Here is an 18,794-nt window from a genome sequence, read left to right as displayed (position 1 = left end):
ACGGCGGAGAACTCTGCACATGCTCGGGCCGCGGCGACTCCACCTTCGCTCCTGCTTCTTTAACGGGAGGGCCTGGCCGGAGAGATCGGGCGTGGGGCTAGGGGCGGGGCTGCGGCGCCAAGGCCTGCCCGCGCTGCGCAAAGTTTTAGGAAGCGGCGCTTTTCCGCGGCGCAACCCGGACGCTCGCTCCGCTCGCCTGGCCCCGTCCGTCGATGTCCCGGTGGGGGGCGCCGCTTTCCCAGGACGCCCGGCTCCAAGCGGAGGGAAGGCTCGCCCGGCTTGGGTTCCCGGTTGCGCGCAGGGACTCGCGCCGCACCGCCTTTCCGACGCTCGGCTCCGAGGGCAGCCCCGACGCTCCTCCCCCGGCGTGTCGGAGGCAGCTGGGAGGAGGAGGAAGCTGCCGCCGCCGCCGCCGCCGCCGGAGTGGAGCCGATTCCCACTTCGGAGCGGCGGCGCGCATGGCTGGGGCCCGGCAGGTAAGCGCGGAGATGCGCGCCGCTCCCCAGGACGCACGGCGGGCGCGCCGTCCAGGAGGGCGTTATTGGGGAGGGAGCGGGGTCCCGATCCCTGTGTCGGGGACTGAGGAGGCAGAGAAAGGCTGCTGGGGAGACGTGGGCGCAGAGGAGGCGGCGTGGAGAGAACTTGAAGTGCCTGCCCGGCGCGGGGGGATTTGGGAGGCTGGCAAAAGCGGAGAGCGCGCGGCTCGGGCGGTGGGGTGGGGTGCGGTGGGGTGGGGGCTCCGGCTTCGTACTTGGAGGAGGTCGACGGGCTGGGCGGAGGGGGCCAGAAAGGGGGGAGTGGGGCTGGGGGGGGAGCGGATCCGTCGCGAGCAGAACCGGACCCTCGAACGTGGGTGGGCGCCGGGCAGCAGCATCTCAGCCTTGTTCTCAGACGGCGAGGAATCCAAACGAGAATCGCGAAGGAGCCCCCGGATGGCGCCGCCGCCGGGGCTCGCCGCGTGGGTTGTGCCGCGGCCGCGTTCCCCGATCGCGCAGCCAGAGAGAGGTCCTGGCTCAGTGGAACTCCAGCACAGAAGAAAAAGACAGCCGGCTCGCGAGGAAGGGCCTCTGAAGTCGCCGGGCTGTTCGGCCTCCCTCTCGCGGGCGCTGCCTGGCCCGCGGGATCGCCCCAGCGGGCTTATGGGGCGAGAGGCATCACCCCACCCGGCCAGACGCGCAACCGGGCTGAGCTCCGACTCCCCGTGGCGGAGCGCGCGGGGGATCGGGCCGCGTGGCAGAAGCCCCGAGCGCAAGTGCCGTTGAGCTCGGCGCGGCCGGGCTCTGCGTCGGCTTCTGGATCGGCCCCAGCGCCTCTTTAGCCGCAGCGGGATCGGCGGACCTCAGCCGGGGCCCAAATAACGCTGATGCCCAACCTGCGCAAAAGCGTCGTCCTGCTGCTGGTTTCTGTAGACCCGTGAAGCTACTTCTGTGCAAGGCACCGCTGCTGTTCAAGAGCCACAGGACGCCAGCCTGCTCTTCGACAGCTTTGAGGTGCTCCAGTATCATAGCTCTGGGCGTTGGTGGGGGCGTGGAGCGGAGTTGGACGGTGCTCGACCTGTCTGAACTCATGGACTAACTACTGTAGCCTTCCAAAATCGGTGAAGAGGTCGGTCCTCAAGGGTAAGGGGTGATAGCCCGCTCCATTGTAATATGAGTACTGGCTGGGGGGGGGGCAGGGGTCCCCGAATTTGTGGGCTGTTCCTTCCACTGGAGAGAAGTGTAAATCTCCTGAATTTTCCTCCCTTTGGCGACAGCGTGACAAGGAGCAGTTTCCTAGCCTCTCTTTTTCCAAACAACCGGCAGGCTGGGTTGATGGATTGATTGGCGCAGGAACATGTGAGCGGAAAGTCATCCGCTAAATATTGGGATCACAGGCTCAGCTATGGCTCTGAGGAAATCCATACAGCGCCCAGCTGGCTGCGCTGGTGGAAGTGAAGGAGCTTAGAGCGGTTTTCTATTTTTTAAAAACAGTTATTTTATCTATTTATGAAAAAAAGATTTGTGCCCTGCCTTTTTGGCCCAGAATAGCAACTCACAGCCGCCACTTAAAAATACATTGCAAAAGGACAATGAAGGAACAGAGCTAAAGAGCAAAACCCTATCATTTCGTGGAGAATTTAATGAGCCACTCTGGGGAGGGAGTTCTACAGCTTGGGTACCATGATGAAAAAGACCATGTCCCAGGGGAGGCTGGTGGCTCCGTTGTCAGTGGGGTGATGAATCCAGTCTGGGTTTCAGTCAGAACCAGTCAGAACTCTAAAGGAGCTCTCCAAGGTACTTGCCAAGGATTACTTGCGTGTTGGTGTGTGTATGTGTGTGGGGAAATAAAGCCCGACTGACTGGTCTCTCTCATTCCAAATTTCTCTCATTTCAAATTCTCAGTGTATTTATTCCGTGCTCAGAGAATTAAAGTCAAGGAAACCCCATGGAGGTGGGTGGCTCCGATGTCAGTGGGGTGGTGATTCTGCCCTGGGTTTCATTCTGAACCAGTCGGAACTCTAAAGGAGCTCTCCAAGGTATGAAGCCTCCACTGCCTTGTCCCCGTCTCACTTCTGATTTATTTATTTATTACATTTATATCCCACCTTTTTTCCTCTTTGAGGAAACGAAGATGGCGTACATAATCATCCTCCTCTCCATTTTAGCCTCACAACAACAACCCTGTGAGGTCGGTTGGGCTGAGAGTCTGTGACTGGCCCAAACACCCAGGGAGGTTCCATGGCCGAGTGGCGACTAAAACCCAGATCTCCTGGCTCCCAGCCCAACACTCTAGCCACTATACCACACTGGCTCTCTGATGGCAATGGGATGTGGAGTTCAGGGTCAGATGGTGAATGTAATGGCTGGGCAAGTTTCTGCAAGAGAAGGCAGGCCTTCAAATAGTTTAGTCTCAAGCCAGTTGTTAGCTTGCTGCCTTTTTTTGGTTTTGTTTTGTTTTGTTTTACCAGCCTGGTTCCTATACATATAATAGTACTTAAAGCACAGAAATGCAGCAGGTGAGCCTTTTCCCCACCACTTTATCTCAATCCCAGGAAAGGCTTCACCTTCTGAATGTTTGCTTGCTAAGGCAGAGGAACAAGGCCAATCGAAAAGTGGCCGCCTTGCTAATCTGCACTGTGCCTAACAGGCCAGCCAGCTAACCAGAACCCCCTTCCTGGCCTGCTTTCTTGCCTTTTATGACGGTATGATGTGCGGGAGTCAGAAGATGAAACAGTGCAAATGCATGGAGATAAACATCGCATGTTGGATGCTGTGGTTCGAATTGCATTTAAAGGCACAGCTGCACGGGCCTGTTCAAAATTTGGCAACTTCGGTGGGAAGGGGGGGGTGTCTTCTGGATTTTCCATCTGAGGAAATGAAATGTCTTAGGTTTTTGTAGTTTCAGACTCAAGTACAAAGACCCAAAGCCTCCTTCGGAGGAGCATTGACTCATACAGAGTTTAGGAGGAGTGGGGGGAAGAGAAGCTGTGGTGTGGTTTCTGTGGTTCACTGATAACTGAAGACACCTCAAGCTGAATGACGACAGTGACAGTTTTGACCACTTTGTTGCAGTTAATTTAGCATTCCGAATATGTTTCAGGATGGAGGGCTGTATTATTAGTGAGCATTTTACTCTTCTGGTGGAAATGAAATTCTGTGGTTTTTAACGATACATTTGTGACGTGGTTTGTGTTTTAGTTAAGCTATATGATTGGGCCTCTGGTGGGGGCAAGGCAGTTGTTTTAAAAACCCATATGATTGGCAATTAGGGGTGGTGTGTGTGTGTGCGTGTGGGGGGGTGCTGCCTCCTGAATTATTGCCCCAAGCATACCCAAAGCCAGTGGTGCAGGTAGGTGACTTTAGACCCTGGACTCAATGATTTTATGCCCCCCTTTAGATGGCCATGGATTGCTTCAGTTGTGACACACACAACCAACATTTCTCCCCCTGCACTCAGCTGCCATTCCGTGCTTTACAACTGCTTCTACGTTCCTGATACGTTAGAACCAGAACAACAAAACTGTTTGCCAACCCTGATTCAACCCCCCCATGTGCAATTTTGCATTTTAACCTCGCTTAAAACATAGCACCACCAGAAAACAGTGGTGCTTTATTTGGCTGCCATCCTCATCTGCCGCTTTTTGGGTGGTCACTTGGGCCCTCCCCTCCCTGGGCTGCACCGCCCTGGACTTTGGTCCCAAGGTCCAACCCGAAAGGCACCGTTTCCTCAAACCAGAAATCTTTTAGTGGTGGAAAGGCAGATTGGGGTGGCTGGGGGCACTGCAAGTCGATGCAAAACAGGTTGGGCTGCAATTCTGTGCATGTTTAAATGGAAAAAGTCCTACAATTCCCAGCACTCTGGGAGTTGTAGGATTGTTTTTCTGTCTAAACATGCATGGGATTGCATCCTTAAATTCTTTAATTTAAAGCTATTTAGGGCCCAATACTATGCTTGTTATTGACAGAAAAAACATTCTTGCTACTCCCAGCATTCCCCATGCTGTCTTGGAGGTGTAGAACTTTTTTTCTGTCTAAACGTGCATAGGATTGTGCCCTTAGTTTAGTCAGTAACTTTAGTAGAAATCTACTGTTCAACCAAGGTTTTTGGCAAGTACTGAATGTTTGTATCTGTCAGCCAAATGGTTTCTTTGCCATCATTAGTCAGAACAGTGAAAGCTGATCTTTCTTATTGAAAAACTGGGTGGAACAAGAGGGACCTGGAACATAATGTTATTTATTTCACTTATTTATTTACAAGATTTATAGACCACTCTACATCTTTAAAACAAAAATTGAAAATCCCAAATGGTGAATAGCAATGAAAATATTTGTTGTTGTTCAGTCGTTCAGTCGTGTCCGACTCTTCGTGACCCCATGGACCATAGCACGCCAGGCCTTCCTGTCCTGCGTTCTCTCCCGGAGCGTGCTCAAGTCCATATTCATTGCATCAGTGATGCTATCTAGCCATCTCATCCTCTGCTGTCCCCTTCTCCTTTTACCTTCAGTCTTTCCCAGCATCAGGGTCTTTTCGAGGGAGTTTTCTCTTTGCATTAGGTGGCCAAAATATTTGAGCTTCAGCTTCAGTATCTGTCCTTCCAATGAGCACTCAGGGTTGATTTCCTTTAGTATGGACTGGTTTGACCTCCTTGCAGTCCAGGGGACTCGTAAGAGTCTTTTCCAGCACCACAGTTCGAAAGCATCAATTCTTCATCGCTCAGCCTTCCTTATAGTCCAGCTCTCACAGCCATACGTTACTACTGGGAAAACCATAGCTTTGATTAGACGGACCTTTGTCGGCAAGGTGATGTCTCTGCTTCTTACTATATATAGTTAAAATCAGATTGTACCAATAAAACTGTGTCTGTGCTTTCATTCAGGAAATTTATTTATTCTTTAAATAAGTATGTCTTTAGCAGAGCAACATGGGTGCCTGCCTGGCATCGATTGGCAGGGAGTTCCACAGAGAGGGAACCAGTGCACTAAAAGCTCAACTCTGAGTGGGCTCTAAACTGACATCATTGCAGTGTACCCTTACCTTCTAACAGGACAGAATTAAGGAAGCTGGCCAGTTATGCTGTCCCCCAGGATACTCCATTCCATTTAACATCCGCCCCTGTTTTCTGTTTTCTTTCCAACTGACACTCAACATTCTGTGGCTGTTGAGCATGCTCAGACCTGTGTTTGGGGGATTTTCTTTGGCCCTCGTGTGTGTGTGTGTGTGTGTGTGTGTGTTTACAAAACCTTCTTTTTGGTACTTCTGCAAATGTCCTCCATGTATGCTGATACCGCCCTCACCCTCTTTTGGCTTCATTTCTGTCGTCACCCCCCATCTGAGTTTGCTATTGGAGGGTGTGATACTGCCATGTCTTGGGCAGAATACTGCACACTTGTATCTTTGTAAGTAATAGAGGCTGCATACAGGTGTATATATGTCTTTCTTCTGATGAAGTTGCTGTGGCTTCCCCATTGCGCAGCACAATCCGAACTGTGCATTCTGTGGGATGCATGTAGCTGTTCGCTGTTGTGATTCTGTGGCCTGTTCGCTGCTTTGGTTCACATCAGTGGGTCTAACGTTGGTGTGACATCCTTCTACCAAGGAATGGATCAGTAATGTGTCTCCGGCTGTGAGGAGGCCACTTGAAGATGGAAAGGCGGGAGCAGAAAGAACAAAGTGCCCTCCGTGGACACCCAGGGATTCATGATTAGCCTATTCTGTAGTTGAAAGCACATCTGAGCATGTAAAACAGGGGTACCTTTGAGTCTTTAGAGCATCCTCCCTCAACCTGATACCCTCTAGATGTGTTGGACTACAACTCCCATTGACCCCAGCCAGAATGGTAATCAGTTATGTGGGCTGACAGTGAGAGTTGTAAGGGGGATCAGGTTGGGGAAGGCTGCTTAAGGGTGCAATCCTATGCACATTTAGACAGAAAAAAGTTTGGATGTGTCCAGCTGGGGAATGGTGGGAGTTGTAGGACTAATTGCTGCCTATGCATGCTTAGGATTGTGCCCTTAGAGACTTGTTTTTTTAAAAATGAAAATTCAGGGAACTCCCCCAGAAAAGCCTCAAGGGGGTCAGGCACCTGAGCCCCCCAGCAGGGCTCTGGTCTATGTCCCAGGGACATCACTTGGTTTGCACAGCAGCTGTTCCCAGTAACCACCAGAGCATCAATTCTGGCCAGCATCTTCCTTTCATGACACTAAATCACTGCATATTGAGGGAAAGCCAAACCTGTTGAATTTCTGCCTGTTGTGATGCTGTTAGAGGTTCAGGGGACTTGTCAGGAATGATGGTAGCCCTTCCAGAAGAGAGAGGGACTTGTGCGGGAGCCATGCTGGTGAAAGGCTAAAGGTTGGAGGTGGGTTTTTTTTTTTTTTGGACAGGCCTGATATGATTCACCAGGTTTGTGCTGTGTGGGGACATACCTGCTTACCCAGTTTGTTACACTGAATAGCATGAGTGGTGTGCTAAATTAAACCACTTGAAATTGTAGCCGGCATTTATGGAATTGTAAACCGTTCCAAAGTAAGACTATGCGTGATTTCTACCGATAGTTCTTCTGTATTTCCAAACTTGGTGCATCCCCCCCCCCCGCCCCACCCACACACTGTAGTGTCTCTTCCTAGGAATGCAAGCAAGTGGACGACTGCCAGCTTATTGCCTGGAATGTGTAATTTGCTTGACTGCTTGGGCAAGGGATGTTTCTTATCAGGCGACGCCTTCAGGCTGCAATCATTTTTCAAGGAAATGATTTCTTCCTAAATGGGGCAAGTTTAGAGTTGCACCACTTCCATTGCCCAGGCACTGTGTGTGGTTGTTGGTGAGGGTGTTTGCATTTTGGCAGAAAGCTAATTCAGAAGATCTAGATAGTTGCCGTGCCAGTCTCCTGAAGCACAAAACAACAAAGAGTCTTGTGGCATCTTAAAGATCACCACATTTATTCTGGCCTACGCTTTTGTGGACTGTAGCCTGCTTCATCAGATGCATGGTGAATTTCAGGTTTATATTCAGTGTGTGTGTGTGTGTGTGTGTGTGTGTATGGGGAAATACATGCAGGTTTATATACAGTATATATATATATATATATATATATATATAAGGTGGCAGCAGGGAAAAGAATTGTGAGCACTGTCAGAAGGAGATTAAATGCAGGAAGTACTGAGAGTGACAATCACATTATTAACAGTGGGTATTCAGAGTACAGTTCCTGCTGATAACATAGACATCCCGACATTAGGTAAGCCAATTAACACATGTAGTGCGATAAAAATCCTTTATCCTGATTCAGGCCCCTGGTGATAAATTCATCAAGAGGTTCAATTCTAACAAGGCAGTCTCTCTCTTCAAACTCCCTTTGAAGTTCCTTTGCTGCTCAGTGGCCAGTTTAAGATCTGTGATAGTGTTCTGGGAGACTGAAATGTTACCCCACTATTTTTTGAGTATTGTCATTTCTGATGTTAGATCTGTGTCCATTTATTGTTTTCTGTAGCCTGTTTATGTAGATCAGGTTGATCGTGGGAGGGTGCCAATTGTAAATTCCAGGCAAAAATGGGTATAATCAAAAACAAAGATGGTAAGGACCTAGCAGAAGCAGAAGAGATAAAGAAAAGGTGGCAAGAATATATGGAAGATCTGTATAGGAAGGATAATAATATCGGGGATAGATTTGACGGTGTGGTCAGTGAGTTAGAGCCAGACATCCTGAAGAGTGAGGTTGAATGGGCCTTAAGAAGCATTGCTAATAAGGCAGCAGGAGACGACGGTATCCCAGCAGAACTGTTTAAAATCTTGCAAGATGATGCTGTCAAGGTGATGCATGCCATATGCCAGCAAATTTGGAAAATACAAGAATGGCCATCAGATTGGAAAAAATCGACTTATATCCCCATACCAGAAAAGGGAAACACTAAAGAATGTTCAAATTTATCGAACAGTGGCATTTATTTCACATGCGAGTAAGGTAATGCTCAAGATCCTGCAAGGTAGACTCCAGCAATTCAAGGAACGAGAATTGCCAGATGTACCAGCTGGGTTTAGAAAAGGCAGAGGAACTATAGACCAAATTGCCAATATCCGCTGGATAATGGAGAAAGCCAGGGAGTTTCAGAAAAAGATCTATTTCTGTTTTATTGACTATTCTAAAGCCTTTGACTGTGTGGATCATAACAAATTGTGGCAAGTTCTTGGTGGGATGGGGATACCAAGTCATCTTGTCTGCCTCCTGAGGAATCTGTATAACGACCAAGTAGCAACGGTAAGAACCGACCACGGAACAACGGACTGGTTTAAGATTGGGAAAGGAGTACGGCAGGGTTGTATACTCTCACCCTACCTATTCAACCTGTACGCAGAACACATCATGCGATGTGCTGGGCTTGATGAATCCAAGGCTGGAGTTAAAATCGCTGGAAGAAACGTTAACAATCCCAGATATGCAGATGATACCACTTTGATGGCTGAAAGCGAGGAGGAGCTGAGGAACCTTCTGACGAAGGTGAAAGAAGAAAGTGCAAAAGCTGGGTTGCAGTTAAACCTCAAAAAAACCAAGATTATGGCAACCAGCTTGATTGATAACTGGCAAACAGAGGGAGAAAACGTGGAGGCAGTGACAGACTTTGTTTTCTAGGCGCAAAGATTACTGCAGACGCTGACTGCAGCCAGGAAATCAGAAGACGTTTACTTCTTGGGAGAACAGCAATGACAAATCTTGATAAAATAGTGAAGAGCAGAGACATCACACTGACAACAAAGGTCCACATAGTTAAAGCAATGGTATTCCCCGTAGTAACCTATGGCTGCGAGAGCTGGACCATAAGGAAGGCTGAGCGAAGGAAGATAGATGCTTTTGAACTGTGGTGCTGGAGGAAAATTCTGAGAGTGCCTTGGACTGCAAGAAGATCAAACCAGTCCATACTCCAGGAAATAAAGCCAGACTGCTCACTTGAGGGAATGATATTAAAGGCAAAACTGAAGTACTTTGGCCACATAGTGAGAAGACAGGATACCCTGGCAAAGATGCTGGTGCTCGGAAAAGTGGAAGGCAAAAGGAAGAGGGGCCGACCAAGGGCAAGGTGGATGGATGATATTCTGGAGGTGACGGACTCGACCTTGGGGGAGCTGGGGGTGGTGACAGCTGACAGGAAGCTCTGGCGTGGGCTGGTCCATGAAGTCACGAAGAGTTGGAAGCGACCGAGCGAATAAACAACAAGCTGGTTGTATAGATCTGCTCTTATGAATCTGATGCCCTTAATGGTGTCTCCCTACCCTATCAGTGACGTTCTTTTCAGTAGAAGTGTGGACTTTATTTTTATTTTTAAAGATGACTAATACACTAACAGTGAGACTAGGGAAAAAAAGCCAGGTATGTGGGCCACATACAGTGTAAGTTGGGCATGCATGAATGTGGAATAGTTTTGCAGCTCCGAATATATCTTCCTTATTTTTTCAGTTGTGGATATATGGGTGAACCTCATATGGACAATCGGCTGCAAATGAAAAAGTTGTAATGTGCAGGTCCCCAGCGGTGCTGCTGAATGTACATTCTTTCTGTTTTCCCCCATGGGGAGATGCTGTTGCAAGCATTTGTGACACTGTTAAATCTCCAGGTTATTTGGACTAATTACAGATAGCGTATAGAGGAAATTTGGCTTTGGATCGCATCTATATGCTACTGCTTGTGTGGCATCTAGCTCTTAAAATTAGTGCATTAGTGCACCTATAGATATTGGTGGCAATATCTGTTTTGGAAGTCGCTTGTCACACGTGGCATGGTGTGTAATCATTTATTTAAAACCCGAATCGAACAGGTTGCTTGCAGAGAGACTTCCAACTTACGTCTATTGAGCATCATTGTCTGCTTGCTGGTGTATTTCCTACATTGGTTGAAAAAAATGTTTTTTCCCACCCCACTCCCATCATCCAAAAGTATGAAGTTTATAGGAGCTGGGGGAGGAGTACAGATCACTAGGCACAAAGGAGGGCATAGATGGTTCTTGAGCACAAATGCCATTTGGGTACGAGAGATGCCGGACCTACTAAAACTCTCCCTCCTGCAAATGGTTAAGGCTACAGGGCTCTGTCTTACATCTGGTCTTGGGATGGATGAAGCTGCCAGTTTCTCTTTCTCCCTTTTTAAAAACTTGAGTTCTTTCTGTCCTATTTATGAAAAAATCTGCAAGTTTTGATAAGACCTTCCAGAGCAAAATTCTCATCCACCTGCACTGGCCAAATCCAACAGGTACAGCTATTCCCAGGATGGAGAGGACCGTGTTGTACCTGCCTGCCATGTACCTGTTAAAGATGACAAGCCCGTCAGAGAAAAAGAGGTGGCAACCCAAATTCAGCACTAACATGTTTGAATGTAGAGTCAAACCCAGACTTTTATGAGCTCTGGGTGTTTCTTCCACACTTCTTTTTTAATCTCAAGTTTTCTCCAGCCCATTTATTGAAGAAATTTGCAAATTGGGAAGTTCTTATATAGAACAAACCCAACAGAGTGAAATTCTTCCCCTTCTGTACTCTGGTCACCCTAAGGGCCACGCCAGATGAAATCTGGGAGATGTGTGAGCAGTCTCATGACTTTTTTTAAAATTGAAAAGAGTCATAGGAGGCTGCCATTTTGAGCAGAGCAATGGGTGTGTGTTTAACCCTTGCCCTCCCACCCCCTTTCAGCTTAAAATTGCTCTCTCATTGTCTGCAGGGAGAAACTCCGCTCAAAGAGTATTTCTTCTCTCATAAGGAGAGCAGTGGCGTGTGGGTTTAGCTAGTGGAAGAGTCCGCGTATAAGCGTGTAGGCTAGCTTCAGTTCAGGCTCTGCTTTTCAGGTCTTGTTGGGCATCCAGAGGGCACCAGGCTGGGGAAGGTCGTACCATGGTGTTTCTAACTAACAAGTGGAAACCACAAGAAAATGTTGCAGTGTGGTACCCTGGAGAGCCAGTGTGGTGTAGTGGTGAGAGTGTTGGAGTGGAAGTCAGGGGATCCGGGTTCTAGTCCCCACTCAGCCAGGGAGCTCACTGGGTGACTGGGCCAGTCACTGACTCTCAGCCTAACCCACCTCACAGGGTTGTTGTGGGGATAAAATGGAGAGGAGGTTTATGTAAGCCATCTTGGGTTCCTTGCAAGAGGAAAAAAGGTGGGATGTAAACGTAATAAATAAAATAAATAAAATAATCCTCAGCCTCAGACAGGAGCATTCTTGTTCAGGGAGCCAACCAGTCAGCCAGCCACACATTTCTCCAGAATACTGCAAACTGCAAGGGGCTCACGCAAGCCCATTAACCTCACCCCAGATTTTGTTTTTTGTTTTCCAGCGGTGACACCCCATTCCAAGGCTTCTGGAGGCCTCTGAGCATGCTCAGCCCTCATCGGGTTTTTGGGTAGGAGGGGTCGCCCACATTTCATTTTTTTTTTTTTTTACGGTATCTTGGCCTCCTGCCTAACTCGGGATTCACCCACGTGTGCTGATACCCATGGCCTCGTTCTGGCTCCAAACCTGTTGGAACTCAACCCCCTAAGTCTGCTTTCAGAAGGAATGATGCTCGCAACTGCTGCAGGTCTCCGCTCATGTCATCTCTGGGCAGGAATGAACAGGACTAGTGGATGTGAAGGAGGGCAGCTCTTCCATACCTCAAATAGTTGTGTGGACATAGAAATGTTAGCAGCTGCAGCTGTACAGGATTAGGATGGAGTCGAGTTCCTTTCTCTCCCTGCTCCCTGCAACTGGCTTTGTACCGGAAAGGTTATCACATTTCTGGGATCCGTAGCGGCTTGTTTTGTTTCACGTTTACTGTGTCTATCGCCTTGACGCCACACATATTCTAAGTGTTTCTTGACACCTGGCTTGGCTATATGCCTTACTTTGCGAGGACAGCCCTCTCTTTGAAGGGCTGTCTAGTCCAAGTCTGCTTCATTTATTATTACACTGCATTTATATTCCACCTTTTCCCCTCTTGCAAGGAACCTAAGCCCTTCATGTGGTCCTCCTCCTTTTTGAAGACGAAAAGCCATCAGAAAGGAGAGCAAGTTGCATAGCAGTGTGGTGTAGTGGTTAGAGAGTTGGACTGGGGAGACCTGGGTTCAGGTCCCCACTCAGCCATGAAGCTCGCTGGGTGATTCTGGGTCAGTCACTGACTCTCAGCCTAACCTACCTTACAGGGTTGTTATGAGGATAGAATGGAGAGAAGGAGGACCATGTAAGCTGCCTTGGGCTCCTTGCAAGAGAGAAAAAAGGCAGGATATAAATGTAATAATGAATAAATAAAAAAAACCCACAGCTGTTAGCACCTGGACAGCAGACTATGCAGGAAGGTACACAGGCCATCTGGGAACAGTTTTCTGCATGGTGGTGAGATGTTTTGTAATTTTATTTCAGTTATTGTAATTCTTTCTGAGTTTGCATCTATTCATATACATTAGCTTATGCAAATGATATGCAAATGTATGTCCTCTTTATCTTTTTTGGGGAGGGGAGCAATTTGTAAGTAGCTGCCCTATTGACCCCTGACTGAGAAACTAACCTGGAACATGGCTTCTTGTTCATGACTTTGATTTTCTTCTCTTGCGAAGCGTGTTATCTCCAGGTAAGCATCTTGCATAGTTTGTGCAGAGTCCATTGGAGGAAAATCCTTGAAGCTGGTCTTCAAGAAGGCATCTTGCGGGCGATTTGGTCTCTTGATTTGGGCAACCTCTTTGCCAATTTCCTGTTTTGAGTTGAGACTAAGCTGAGAAGAAAGAAAGTGAAAATGCAGTGCAGCAAATGAAACGAAAGCTCCTGGCTTTCATTTGGTCTCTTCTTAAGGCCAGCCTTTCCCAACCTGTTACCTTCCAGATGTGTTGGACTTCAATGTCTACCATCCCCAGCCAGCACTGGCCATTCTAGGAGTTGCAATTAACAGATCTGGGGGGAGGGGGGCACCAGGTTTGGAAAGCCTGGTCTTAAGGTTCCTGATCCTCTTAAGTCTTTTGCCTTTTCAGACCCCACCTCCCAGTCTCAATGTGCAACACCAATTCCCCGCCCCCACGTATTCCTTATCTGTTTAGGGTGACCAGAAGGAAAGGATCACCAGACTCCTGTACCTTCCACAATCGAGCATTTTTGGCAGGTTTAACTTGCCATGGAGAAAAGCTGCACCCTCTAAAATTCCCTTGTCTGCAGACCTGTTTGGAGGTTAAGGAGCTCTGTCGTTCTCTGCATCTGGTCACCTTCTGTCTCTCAGTTCCTTTCTCCTTCTCTTGCAGGGCTCGGCAACTTTTGGCCTTCCAGATGTTTTGGCCCACAACTCCCATGATCCCTTAACTATCGGCTATGTTGGCTAGGGCTGATGAGAGTTGTAGGCCAAAACATCTGGCGGGCCCCAAGTTGCCTACCCCTGTCTTAAAACAAACACCCAAAGCGAAACAAGGAGAGAACCAGGCAGTGGTGTCACTGGGGAGCCACTTTACTTCTGGGCCTGATTCTGTAGTGCTCTGAGGTCTGCCGAACAGTTAAAGCAGTCCAGTGTTGAAATCTCTGAATGATTAAGTGCGGGTGTTGGATTTCAAGGGTAAGCTGGTAAATCCCACCTTAAACAAATGCTTGTTTGATTTGGCTTGGCAGTTGCTTTTCATAATCACCTTGATTTAAACCCCTTGATTATCAGGAGGAGGTATCATGGCCATGCATGTGTGTCTGTGGCCATGCGTTGCTTTGATTTCATGCCTGGTAGTCCTCTAACCATAGTGAGATCGAGATCCCCTGTAGACTCGTGCACTCCTCCCTTTCCCTGTTTTTCCTGCATGTGTACATTTCTCCACCCCTTTTCACTTTCAAAAGCAAATTATAGTGCAGCGTTATGTAAGCTCTGGTGTATTTGCCAACCATGGTTCACTCCAAAGACTTCGCAAACACACGGCTAACCATTGTTGCAAACCGGCTTGGAATGAACCATTGTTAGGAAAGCACGGTCAGAGATGCAATACTGTGCCATAACTTTCCTCCAGAAATGAAAGGGAGGGGGGAACTTTTGCACGAGAAGTGGGGGGGGCAGGAGTGTATGAGACCATGGGTTGCTTTGAGGGGGCAGCAATATCGGAAACTTAAAGGCCTGTCAAGCTTTTTCGAGCCAAAGTAATTCATTAATGGAGCATCTTTTGCTGTTGGCCTCCTTTCTAAGGGATGCTTGTGGTAACTTGCCAATTCTTTAAATCATTGATTATAATTGCTAAACACCTTAAGCAATCACAAAATGACATTGTAGCAGCAATAAAAGAACATGGGTGCCATGTGGTATTGGAAAATAGGGAAGTCTTAACCTTATGGCAGAGGGTATACAATGACTATGCTTGTTAAGTTTCCGTTGGGTGGGTATTCCATAAAATCTGCACCACTACCAAAAAGGCCCTGCTCAGTGTATAAACAGATCTCCCTTCCTTGCAAAAGGCCTGTGGAACAGAGCCTCCTCCACCAATTCAGATGACCAAGATGGAATTCCATTGTCAGTAAACTAGTTTTGATCAGTCTCCCCTTGCGGGATCTTGCTGGACTATTGAACAGAACTTACTGAGATGGTCGAACTGTCCAGTTTGTGTTACCTTTTTTCCTGACACATAAGTGTTTTTGCAAAGGGTTGAGGCACACATTACTGTGCACTTGAAAATATGGAGTGCAAACAACAAGAAACTTGTCTCTTATGTTATGTAATTTCTTGTTATTTTTTATCTTGCCTTTAGGGCCAAGGCAGCTTGCAAAATAAGAAATTAGGACTAAGATAATTACAATGAAAACAAATAGTGCAGCGTTAGATTAAAAGACAGGAAACCTCCAATATATATTTTTTTTAAACTTCGTGGAATAAAAAGGTTTTTTAGGGTCTGTTTAAAAAGCACCGAAGAGGAGGCCAAATTAATCATGAGAGGGAGGTCCAAAAGATTTGGGCCTACCATTGGAAGTACACTATCCTAGCGGCTAATCATTCTTAGTGGCAGGCCAGAGAGCAGGGCCACCCAAGACCAGTCTTAGGGCCTGGGTATGCTCATACAGTTGTAGCAGGTCCTTCAAATAGCCCTGCCCTAAACCACAAGGAATGTGAAAGGTTAATGCCAACCCTTTGAACTGAGTGATGCACATCATGTTTGATGCACAGACATGATGTGCACCATGCACAGAGCTTCTCCATGTGTCAAGATTGGTTGTGGCTCCTTGTGGTGTGTGTGTGTGCCTGCTTAAGGTGTGAAAAGTCCTCGAACAGCACGAGAAGATGAACCTATTTTGAAGTCTGTGTTAGCTTCCTGAGTGAATGGGACTTGCTTTGCTGCCCCCCAGTTTATTGCTGTCTCTTTTACCGTGAATAAAGAACTGGATTAATACTTTCTCTTTATTTTATTCTTTTCTCTGTCACACATCATCCTTTCCCTGCTATTAAGCAGACGAAGTCTTCTAAACACTGGGGGCTCCAGGAACAGGAAATGTCTGTGCGTTTGTAAAGATTGATGATGAGCAATCTCGATCAGCCTCTCTTGCAGTGCATAAGCAAATAAAAGTGTGGGGATTTATGGACAGGTGCAGCCGGTATATTTACATGCTTATTCAAATGTATTTGCTTCATTGCTTTCAAGGGAACAACCTGAAGCATAATATTTCAGTGTACTGCGCTGCCCGTTGATACAGAAGGATCCTCGTTGCTTCACTGGTCAACTTTGGCTTCGCAATTTGGCGGCAGAGTCAAGGGAGAGATCAGCCTTGCGCTTACAGTCTCAAAAGAGGCCCACAGATAGCTACATATGGGCAGGTTCTATTATTTTAGCCTGCCTTAATCGTGTCTGTTGCATTAGTGACCAGAAGAAGGAGGTACTCTGTTTCTTGCAGTTTCTCAAAAAGCTGTGTCGCCTAGAGGCTGCTTGTTCGTTGGACTGTTTATTTTCTGCCTTTCCATCCTAAAAGAGTCAGTTAGCTGCTTTGAGGGTCCTATTATAAAAGCATTCTCAAGAACTGAACATAAACCATATAAGCAAAATCACAAAGCAGCACCAGCAATGCCTGCTGTCCAAGACTGTCCTAATGAAAACTGAGTCTAAACTCCCACCCAGCCCCCGAAGCCTATAGGCACAAAGTGAAGGAAACACCCTGATCTCCTGTGGCAGGGAGTTCCTCAGTCTGGGTGCTGTTGCGGAGAAGGCCTTTTCCTGTGTCACCAGTTGCACCTTCAGCTGATAGAGGAACGTGAGAGAAGATCATCCTTTGAAGCCTGGAGTGAGAGGGCACGTTGGTATGGGCATAGGTGATCCTTCAGACATCTGAGTCTCAAGCCATTTAGGGCCTTAAAGGTCAGAAATAATGTAGGAGCCAATGAAATTGCATTTGTAAGCTGGGGACAGATTTTTGCATGATTTTTGCATGAAACATGTCCACTCCCAACTCTTCAGAATGTTCCTTTTAGAAGAAGCTTTTTGAACAATTGACTAACACAGCTGGCCTTGGGTGTCTGCCTTCGAAGAGGTGAAGCTTGAGGAAATTTCCAAAAAAGATTGTTGCAGAATGGAGGATAGAATGCAGGGCTTGATCCAGTGTTTCCTGAACTGGAGTTTATTCTAACATGCAGCTGGACGTACCTTGTAGGGTGGCCACTTATGCACTGCAAAAAAGAGGAGAGGCACCACCAATAAAGAGGACCCCAATTTGCATAACATTTGCATATGCTAATTTATTTATATAGATGCAAATTTAGCAATAATAACTATAATTTAAATAGAAATTCAATATATCTCACTGTAGTGGAGGAGATGGAGCAAGTGATGTCTGTGCCTGCCCAACCTTTTGTCCTGGTGCCTCCATTGGTGGGTGACTCTAAGGCCCTTCTCTGCTCTGCCTCCTTATGGTTATTTGGCTTGAAACGAGTTTGGACCGGAGAAGCCATCAAATAGAGGACTGTCTTCTGACAGCTCTCCAAAATCGAGGACTGTCCTCTGTAAAGTAAGACACCCGGCTATCCTAGTTGGGTTTATGGGATTTAATAAGGAGTTAGGCTGCTTCTTAAAAAGAAGATAAAAAGAACAGAGAAGGAAGACTGTTTCCTTTCTATCCTTATAACCTTATTGCTAATATATTATGGGATTGAGGAGGCTGTTTGTGTAGGAGGAAAGAAAACCAGCCCCCTGGATAGGATCCTGCTTGAGAGCAATGCAGAAAACATGTTGAATCTCTCCCCAGACCCTGCTGCACAAGCAGTCTCTTCCCCCAATCCCCAGAATATATTATTAGGGAATGAATGGCAAAGGCTGGAGTCAAATGCAGGGTCCTAATTTCTATAGCTACAGGTAGCTTATTCCGCATTCCAGCTGGTGATTGTTGCCGAGGGGGGACTAACAGGAAACAAAGAGGCTTTCTGAGCAAACCCCCTGCTTAATGCATGTAGAAAATTAGCCCGTCTGGGAATATAATGCCTCCAGTGTGTTCTGCTTTTATGCTTCTAACACTAGCTTGATATTCAGGAATAAGCAGGTGAACCTTTTTAGGGCATGAAGATAAACATTATTACCTGGTAATCGCTGCAGATCAAATGACTGTTCAGAATCCAATTCAAACGCTGGCAACTCTCAAAGGGGGAATCTAGAACACTTCTCACATAGCAATCCATGCACCTGGGTGAAATATCAGGGGAGAGACTTTAAGCTGTGGTGCTCACTTTCTATGTGAGAAGAGTTTTTGCGGCTTCCTTTCTCCCTGAGCTGCTAGTTTTCTATATGCCTGGTCCCAGAAAAGACATGTGATCTGTTGCCAGATACTGACTCTTTTGGAACTGTCCCTTTTTGCACTGGCTGCTGCAAGGATCCATGCAAAAGTGTTTTATCAGAGATCGATTTAGCAAAGATTTTATTATTGATCCCCTTCCCCCTCTTAATCTTTCTTTTACTGCTCATTTGCCGTTTTTGACTCTGGTTTTTATTTACTGTGTTTTGTAGCTGTAGTATTTCTAGTAACTATATTTGCAAATGTGATTTGTGGTATTTATATATTTTTGCGTGTGTCTGAATTTTTGCAAAGGCCTTTGGTCCTAAGCAATAAAGATTTGACTGATTATATTCTTGTTCTTGTTGCTGTTATTGTTGCAGAGGTGCATTCATCTGTAAGACCACTTCAGGTCTGAAGGAAAACCTGGGCTATGTCATCCTGCAGCACATGCAGACCAGTTCTTAGGTTAGGAGTCCAAAGCATGCTTGCTTGGAAGAAAGTTCCATGGAATGAGTGGAACAGGTTAGCAGTTAAGAATGTGCTTCAGATAAGAATGTTGGAGAAATCCATTTAGGGGGTGGAGTTCGATGTGTTTTCCTAGGTTCCGCCT

General features: G+C 47.1%; 1 protein-coding gene across 1 annotated transcript in view; it reads left to right on the top strand.

Annotated features, from left to right (window-relative positions):
- Nucleotides 1–420: 420 nt before the first annotated feature.
- Nucleotides 421–18,794, top strand: part of MCTP2 (multiple C2 and transmembrane domain containing 2) — a 197,724-nt gene continuing 179,350 nt past the window's right edge. Inside the window, exon 1 of the mRNA XM_084817427.1 lies at nucleotides 421–476. Coding sequence (XP_084673553.1) covers nucleotides 459–476 — 18 coding nt within the window. The 5' untranslated portion in view covers nucleotides 421–458. The remainder of the gene's footprint in view (nucleotides 477–18,794) is intronic.

The sequence above is a fragment of the Heloderma suspectum genome, chromosome 11 (assembly GCF_057233095.1).
Source record: "Heloderma suspectum isolate Gila_16-S chromosome 11, 16-S_ref, whole genome shotgun sequence".
Taxonomy (NCBI): Eukaryota; Metazoa; Chordata; class Lepidosauria; order Squamata; family Helodermatidae; genus Heloderma; species Heloderma suspectum.
The sequence above is the reverse complement of the archived record's forward strand: the minus strand, read 5'-3'. Positions and strand labels throughout refer to the sequence as shown.